The sequence below is a fragment of the Nannospalax galili genome, unplaced genomic scaffold, assembly GCF_000622305.1.
Source record: "Nannospalax galili isolate Female #2095 unplaced genomic scaffold, S.galili_v1.0 scaffold426, whole genome shotgun sequence".
In the NCBI taxonomy this organism is placed as follows: domain Eukaryota; kingdom Metazoa; phylum Chordata; class Mammalia; order Rodentia; family Spalacidae; genus Nannospalax; species Nannospalax galili.
In genome coordinates, this window is record NW_008354494.1 from 485318 (window position 1) to 494531 (window position 9214).

The 9214-nt window shown below is 37.2% G+C and overlaps 1 protein-coding gene across 1 annotated transcript; it reads right to left on the reverse strand.

The window, feature by feature from the left end:
• Positions 1-2357: 2357 nt before the first annotated feature.
• On the reverse strand, positions 2358-3314 carry LOC103748907 (olfactory receptor 6). Its single transcript, XM_008851683.1, has one exon. The coding sequence runs from the start codon at positions 3312-3314 to the stop codon at positions 2358-2360; it is 957 nt and encodes a 318-aa protein (XP_008849905.1).
• Positions 3315-9214: the final 5900 nt, after the last annotated feature.

Below are 9214 nucleotides of genomic sequence, written 5' to 3' on the forward strand. Positions count from 1 at the left end.
CTGTTCCAGTAGATGGTGCTAAAACCATGCACTAAGTGGACTTTGAGATAACTTTTTATTGGATTTTTGCAAATTTCATACAATATATTTTGATAATATTTAAATGTCCTCCCCTAAATGAAGATCCCTTATTAACCAACACTCAATTTCCTATACTTTTATATATGTTAGAGTATATTATAATATATATTACATATATATGGAGAGAGAGACAAAGAGTTTTCTAGACATCTGGGCAGTGACTTATATGAACTCACAGAAATGGTGGTAATATACACAAGTCCCACATAAACTCAAGCCAGATAATATCCTAGCCAAAATGTGGAGAAGAGGGTAAGAAACCCCAACCCTACCTGAGAAACTATTGGCAACCAATGGCTGTTGGGAATGGGGAGAGTTGTTATCATTTAAGAATGAGACTCAGCAAGTTAACCAGGTTCCAGTGAAGGACCTAAACCAAAGAACATTTGGAGACACAAATTTGACCCTTTGAGTCTTTAATAAATATGAATTTGAAAGGGGAAAAATGGTAGAAAGAATTGGAAAGGGGAGGGATGGGGTACAGTTCATCAAAATGCATTATTTGCAAGTATGAAATGTTCAAACATTGAAAAAAATTGAGTTTTATATGCTAGCTATAAGAGCCATTTGAATTTTAAGGACACACGCTCATTGAAAAGAAGTTAATATAATATATTCCATGAAAATATAAACCAAAACAAAGCAGGGACAACTAATTACATATTGATTAAACAGCCGAATAGTCAACAAAGATCCTTGCTCTAAGTTTGACAACTTCAAGTCTATCTCCAGAACCCACAAGGTACAAAGAAAGAACCAACTTCCATATGTGCATGTGGCAGACCCCAGGCCAAAATAAATACATGAAAAATACTTAAAATTTTAATGACCTCATAGTTAGGATTATACAATGACACAGAGAATTTTGGTATAGTGAAGGGATCAATTCAATATTTTTCTGTCTTTTTGAAACAGGGTCTCCCTGTAGCCCCAGCTGGCCTGGAACTCGCTATGTAGACCAGGCTGGCCTCGAACTCACAGACATCCAAATGCTGGGATTAAAGGCGTGTGCTACCACGCCCAGATAATTCAATATTTATAAAAACTATAGCTGTGTATATAATCAACTTTGTATCAAATAAATATAAAAATAAAATATTAGTATACCTGAAGAATATGCAAAAAGCAATGGAGGCCATGAGAAGCTAATAAAAATTGATAAAGTAGAAATCACCACATTTTATAAAGCATTTTAATCTAAAAGTAAAAACAATCTCATCTGGTGTCATAAAACATAACTATAAACACATAAGGACATGTAACAGCAAGTAAATAAAAACAAATCATAGATGAGTAAATCAGCACTCTAATTTAAGTACACGAAATGTTGCCAAAGCATTGGAATAAAACAGTACACCTGTCATTTTAAAACTCTTAGCAGGTTGTATTTCATTAATTCACTCATTCAATATTCCTCCTGAGACAGGCTCCATTTCTCTCCTATTATTTCATTACTTCTAAATGAAAGTGTATATAAATCAGTAGAATCTTACATTTACCTTTTCTAAATCAGAAGAATAACAAATGCAAACGTGGACGTTCTGAAGAAGCTGGGGAAATTCTTCACATCCAGAGCAAGTGTTATCTAAGCAAAATCACTTGGTCTCTTATCAATGCCAAGACTTCCTTTATCTGAAAAGAAAGATCTTTAATGAACTGCCTTCCTATAATTTGATCTCTATTTCAACTGAAAACTTTGATGTAGACATTCCAACGAAGGAAGAGAATGAAAGCATGAAGCCATTGGAATGACCTACATTCGCTTTCCTCCACCATGTCGTGATGCACATGCAACACTACAGAACTCCTGTTGCACCAGGAAAGGAATTTTCTCTCATCTCCCTAAATTTTCAAAAGCTAAAATGCACTATCACTGACCATGAAAGGAGTGAGTTCTCAACCCACTTCAAAACAATGATAGGCCATAGCCATACTCTGGAAATTTTGCACAGAGGCCTCTCTGTCACCCTGGTAAGACAAAGATTAAAGTAATTTAAAATGAAAATGACTCACCAAATAAGTAGTAACTATTTTTCATAGGTTTTCTTAATAAATAAAATTACTTTATAATTGTTTTGTCAGTATATGTGTTTTAACTTAATCTACTGCTTTAATAAAAGTATTTCATTAAAACCCAACAGAAAAGAAGATTCTTTTTGATCTCTGGTTCCATGTCTTTAAATTTTTCCACTGAGTCAGTACATTTGCAATTATAGAATTTCCACCAGTGAATACGCTTTTCCAGGTTAAGTCAAATGACAAACGTCTGAGTCACTTCAGCAAAAAGAATCTCTTAAGAACAGGGCTTGACCACCTGTGATGGTTTTTCTGATGGCATCCTTGACCTCCTTGTTCCTCAGACAGTAAATGATAGGGTTGAGCATGGGAGTAAAGACTGCGTAGATGGCTGAGATCAATTTGTTAGAATTAAATGAAGCAATGGCCCGAGGTCTGACATACACGAAGATCACAGCTGCGTAGAAGATGACCACCACCGTAAGATGAGAGGCACAGGTGGAGAAGGCCTTCCACTGTCCAGTAGCTGAAGGAATGCGCAGGATGGTAGAGATGATGAAGGCATACGAAAGGACTGTGACTGAGAGAGGAAACACAAGGATGACGGTGGCTAGGGCAAAGTCCACTGCCTCAGCCACAGCTAAGTTCATGCAAGCCAGTTTAAGAATAGGTGACACGTCACAGAAAAAATGATTCAGCACGTTATTGCCACAGAAAGCAACTCGAGAGATAAAGTACACCTTTGCCATGGAGACGGTGAAGCCACTCACCCAGGAGCTGATGGTCAACTGAACACAAAAGCCTGTCGTCATCATGAGTGGATAGCGAAGAGGCCAGCATATGGCCACATAACGATCATAGGCCATGGCGGCCAAAAGCACACATTCAGTACAGGCCAGGGCCATGAAGAAATAAAGCTGGGTCATACATCCCAGGAAGGAAATAGTATTGGGGTAAAGGAGGAATCCAGCCAGCATCTTAGGGACAGACACTGATATATACCAGGCCTCCAGGAAAGACATAGTGCCAAGAAAATAGTACATGGGCTTGTGCAGGGACCCAGTGACCCATACAGTGAGGATGATGATCGAGTTCTCCAATAGCACAAACAGGTAAGTGATGAAGAAGATGAAGAAGAGCACAATCTGCAGCCAGGGAGCCGTAGGGAAGCCCATGAGGATGAATTCACTGATGTCGGTGATGTTTTCCTTCCACATCGTGGGATCAAGAAAAGACAAATGATTTCAAGATAATAGCACGAAATTGAAGAGTGGGATCCACAACAGCCCTTGGTCTCAAGATTCTTTATTATTAAACTTTACCCTAGTTCCATCATCTGCCCTAGAGTATGATGTAGGATTCATGAACAGCCACAAGACCTCTCCAGAAAAATCAGAGATCACCTGAAACAAAGAACACACAGCCAAGAACGCCGAAGCAGAATCATGACGTCAGATTCAGGGTTTCCGTCTTTGGATCTGGATCAGGAATAGGTCTGCATATGATACTAGGATGGAGTACTTTTTCTGTTAGTATATTTTCCCCGATTTTAGAAGCAGCTATGAGGCAGGAGACCATGTGACTGGAGTAAGTTCCTAGGATGGTCCAGCAGGCCGTGCAGAGAGTGGGGGAAGTTTAAAGGCTGGGAAAAAAAAAAAACAACAAAAAAAAAAAAGCACAGCTACTAGATTTGAAACCCAGAGGAAGAGACCAGTGTGACTGGGGTAGATTCTAGGGAGTGCCCAGGGGCGCGGGAAAGAGGGGGGGAGAATTAAAAGGTGGGAAAAAAAAAAAAAACAACAAAAAAAAAACAGCACAGCTACTAGATCAAAACCCGCCTGGTCAGAAGTATGATTCTGCCCTTTTGGACGCCTTTTGAAGGCTCTAGTGATGCTTCTCTGCCTCTGTTTAGCGCAATGGATTAAAATGACACATTTACTTTTAGAATTTTAAACCTATTTTGACTTTTTTGGTAGCTCATATTAATACAAATAATAATCATTATACATACTTTGTAGAGAATTACATATATGTGAATGTGTGTGGATATGCAATAGATACTCAAAACTTTGGCTAGCACCACCTTCTGCACACACTATTTTTTTCTTTACATACACACACACATACACACACACACACACCACAAATTTAAATTTATAATTTAGACACAATAAGACATCAACAATCATAGCTAATAATAAAAATAGAACCATAATAAAAATAGAGAGACAAAACATATATGTAGTTAGTATCATCCTTTCGTAGTATCTTTTACTATTAAAGTTTCTTAGTGTACCATAGACCTTAGCAAACTTGGCATATGATATTTTTTGTTTCTTTATTTAGTGTTGTGTAACAGTATGCCTGTGTTGAACATAGTGATGATTCGTGTGATAAGGATGACAGGAGATTTCATCATACTACTCCAAATAAGATAAAGTTTAAAACCTATGAATTATTTATTTCTGTAATTTCCATTTAATATTTTATAATGTAGTTGGTCATAAGTAAGTAGAACCATGGGTAAAGGGGGATGATTTTATCTAAACACACACACACACATACACACACACACACGTGTGTGTGTATGTGTGTTTGTTATGTATGTGTGTGTACCTATACCTCACATTAATTAACCCCAACTTAATTTGTGCAGTTACTCTATGGCTTTTTCAAAGACAAGCTCAGATTTCAATATTGTGTCTCTTTATAAATTCTATGCACTCTTTGCCTCTAAAATTTCTGACTTTAAATTGAATATGAGTTTCATCTTAGGAACTGCTTGGGGAATAGGGGATTCAAAAGATGTAGTAATTCAGAAAGGTCATGAGATTCCCAGAGCATAACATGATCTGAAGACAACTGAAATCTGAGTAGAGACAGTTGACATAAAATCATAAACAAAATAATGAAAAATGGAAACAATTTTTAAGGAAATAAAAGCTCAAAAGAAAAAGACAGAACTAAGGGAAGTGGAAATAAGATGTGGATTGCTCTAAATGTTAATTTATTATTTCTGGATTCTATAGTATTTCTAGCCCAGAGCCCTCAAATTGCCAATAAAGTACCTGATCATTATGCATTGGAGAATAGCCACATAAAAGTAGAATTCAAAGTTGACTTTATTCTCTACCAAAAATAATTACCCTTTAATTAATATTAACAGCTCTCTCAGGAAACATTTTTCATTCAAGAGGTGTGAGGCATAAGGAAGTATATAGCTTAACTCTGAACCATTACAAAGTAAGGCAATGAAGGAATTTTTATAAATGACTACACACTCAACCATGTTTGATTTTAAGGTTATCATGGAAACCATTACTGTAACAAGACAAGAGACTTGGCATGGAGAAACTATCCCAATCTTCACAGTGTGCACCAGCACTGAGGAAAACATCCGTTAGTGGAGGAGACACTTGAAAGACTGAATTCTATTCCGTGATTTACTTCTTACTGACCTGAAGCAACTTGAAGTGTCTAAGAATTCACTTATTAGTGGAAAGGTCAGATACTACAATACCAAAAACATTAAGAAATCTTAAATACAAAAAAATTATTGCATAATTTGTGATAGTGAGAAGTACTGAATCTGTGTTTGAGGCCTGACCTCCCACTGGATATTAAATTACGTGTGTGTGTGTGTGTGTGTGTGTGTGTCTGTGTGTGTGTCTGTGTGTGTGTGAAAACAGGTCAGATTTATTTGTTTGAAGACTTGACAGAAGGTAAACAAATAAGCAAGCCATTGTAGTATAATGAGTTATACCACAAAACATGCATGGTCATGTAATCCATCGGAGGAAGGACCTAATACTTCCTAAAATAAATAGGGCTTCTGTCTTACTTGAATCTGCATAGCTGAGCCCTGCTGGGAACATCACACAACTGAGTAGATGCAACCACTACATTTTGACCAGGTGAGATGGCACCTAGGACTCAGGAGACTGAGACAGAAATACTACAGCAAGTTCTAGGCCAGCTTGGTCTACATAGTGAGTTCTAGGCCAGCCAGGCCTCTCTCAAAAACAAATAAATGAAAAAGATTATACTATTACCATTTTGTAGATGAAATAAAGTACATTTAAAGAAATTAATAAAATATCACGTCTCTTTCTATATAAAAATCTAGCCCTTCTACAAGTATTTATTGAACAGCTACTATGTGACAAACATCCTTCTGGAACTTGAAATATCTCAGTTAACAAAATCAAAACAAAAAAAATGGGAACAGGCCATAAACAATAAATACACCAAGTATTTAAAGGTAGGAATATATAAGCTGTACAACAAAAAATAAATAAAAGGTAAGGAAAAGCAGGAGTAGAGGCAGTGGGAACAGGCTGATATTTTAAACACAATGGTACCATATCAACAGGCCTCATTGAGAAGCCATGAAGAAGGGGAAAGCATGAGCCATCTAGCTTCCTGATGAATGGGATTTGTAGACAAAATGGAGGAAGTTTAAAAACCTTAGAGTGAACCACAGAATGCAGAAAGACAAAGAGTCCTGTGTGGTCGGAGCACAGTGAGCAAAGGGGAGGAATGACATCATAGAAGTAAACAGAGAGACCTGATCACACACAGACCATTGGTTGGTCATATTTGTTTTTCAGTGGTCTGATTATGAGAGATTGGAGCTGTTGAGTTAGTTAAAAATTCACAAGCTAGGGATGTGGCATCTTGACTGAGCATTTGGCTGGTGTGTGTGAGGTCCTGGGTTCAATCTCCAGCACTTCAAAAAGAATCTTAAAATAACTTCTTGATGATGGATGTTCTTATCTGAATCATTTTCTACAAATTTAAAAGTTGAATTGGTCAATCACGTTTTTCTAAAATAATCTTCATGTTCTTTACTGATCATATTTCTCTGTCTACAAATCCCACATTGCTTTCTATACTTTTACTTTTACTTTCTATGTCACTGGCAATATCCAAGTCTGTCATATTAAAAATGTGTATTCGTGCCAGGTATAGTAGCAGATGCTTGTAATCCCAACACTCGGGAGCTGAGGCAGGGGGATCGTGAATCCAAAGCCTGCATGGCTGCATAGTGAGACCTAGCTCAATAAAACCAAACACAGAAAGTTGAATTCCCACTCACTGACCCTGTCTTTCATATTTCCCTGATACATTTTAACCCTGTTAGCCATATACTTGCAAGTACTAAGAATCACCAAGACAAATTCACATTTGAGTTATTTTGCAAAGGAATAGACAAACAATTATAATCATATGTAATAAACATCACTCTAGAATATGAGAATAGTGAGAATCCAGGGTAGATATTGATTACTACTGTCTGGGGAGCTCGGAAAGCCTTCACTTGGAAGACACAATTTGAACTAAATGAAGTCTTGCAGAGTTTCAAAGGGGCAATGACTACTAAGGGTCTGAATATGATTAAGAACTCTTATATGAAGTTGCAAAAGTTCAATAAAAAATGAACTAAAAAGACTAAAAATGTAAAAAGAAAACTGCAAATTAAAGCAGTGGTATTTAATGATGCAGTTAGATTCTGATTAGGAAGAATTGGTGGCATGGAGGCGGGAAATGAACTCTGACAAGGCTGGAGGATGGGGTCTTGTGTAGTTATCTCTCTTTACACATTTTATGCAACCGAATTCTCTCACTTATGACATTGAGTCGTGCAGTACCTGACAGCATATCTCTTGGCACACTGACCACGCGTGGGAAAAGAGACCAGTCTCAGTTACATAATCTGTAGTATTGCCCTGTGCTACCTTTATTGATGAGTTTTATCTTTCACCTTAAAAACCTGAGTAAGCATTATGGAGATCTCTGCCCACACTCCACCATTCTCTGTAAATGACTGAGCACCACATGGAGATGCTGTCTTACAATTTTTCCTTGATGAAAGTTCACCCTGTTTTCCTACTTGATCCTCATCATCTTCACTCTTCATCTTTGCTTTTGATGACTCCAAATTGTATAAAATACGTTAATATAATAATAATAATAATAATAGAAATGGGTTTTCTGGTTAGCCACAATATGGTTAAGTATGTACAATTCCTTTTGCAGACATTTAGTTCTCAAAGCAATATTATAAGGCAGATATTAGAGGTTTCATATTACAGAATACAGAGTAAATAATCTGTCTAAATTTACACAAGCTAAAAATAACAGATATAATTATAACTTAAGTCAGTGTCAGTCTCCAGAATCCATATATTTTTCTGATGCATAATAATAATCTTCCTCTCTTGTTGTATCTCTTCTCCCCCCTCACTCTCTGTGCTATAGTCACATTCCTAATTCCATATTCAGATATTCTGCGTCTGAGATCTACTATTTTCTATCCTCCTCATCTTGCAGATCCCTCCTCTTGACCCTTAAAGTAAAAGCAATTTTATTTTGTTCAAGCCTTGCTCAAGTTTATCCAAACTCCACAACCACAAATTTAACCTTTACAACAAGAACTTTTATGATCAGTCTAAAGTTCCTAAAGCCTACTTGGTATAATTGTCATGAGCAACTTATCTCATGAACTTATAGAACATTTGAGAGCTCCTAATATTTGCAGTGCTCTTCATTCAACTCCTGTTTAAGCCCCACCATGTCCATGTGAATTTATATGAGCTCATCTACACTGTTAAACTGGCCTCTGATCCAGTCACTGAAGAGAAATTCCCCAACCACCTCCTAACCCTGACAATAATTGGCTCACCTGTCGAGTCAAAGAAAAAGAACTGATGTAGGTGACTCAGAAGATGCTCCAGCAGAGAAGTGAGTTTTCTGAAGACAGAAGAGAAAATTGAATGAGACTTAGAGGGATAATACAATTAACATGAGGGAGTCCATCTGCCTGGGGTGGAAGGCAGGGTTAAAATGAAACTCAAACTGGGTGCAGTGATGCACGCTTTTAATCCCAGCACTTGGGAGGCAAAGGCAAGCAAATTTCTGTGAGATTCATGACAACCTGTCTACACAGCAAGTTCCAGACCACCTGGGGGCTTACAGGAGACCCTGTTTCAAAAAACAAACAACAAAAAATCTAAGTTTTAGCAGAAAGGGTCTAGAAACCATGCCAATGCTGGAAAAACCTCTACTGTTAATTATCTCTAGTTAGAGTGACCTTGCTAAAATATAAAAGTGAGTA

Bases quoted from the DNA above. Each gene is read 5' to 3' on its own strand.
- LOC103748907 (XM_008851683.1), bottom strand. From the start codon at position 3,314: ATGTGGAAGGAAAACATCACCGACATCAGTGAATTCATCCTCATGGGC.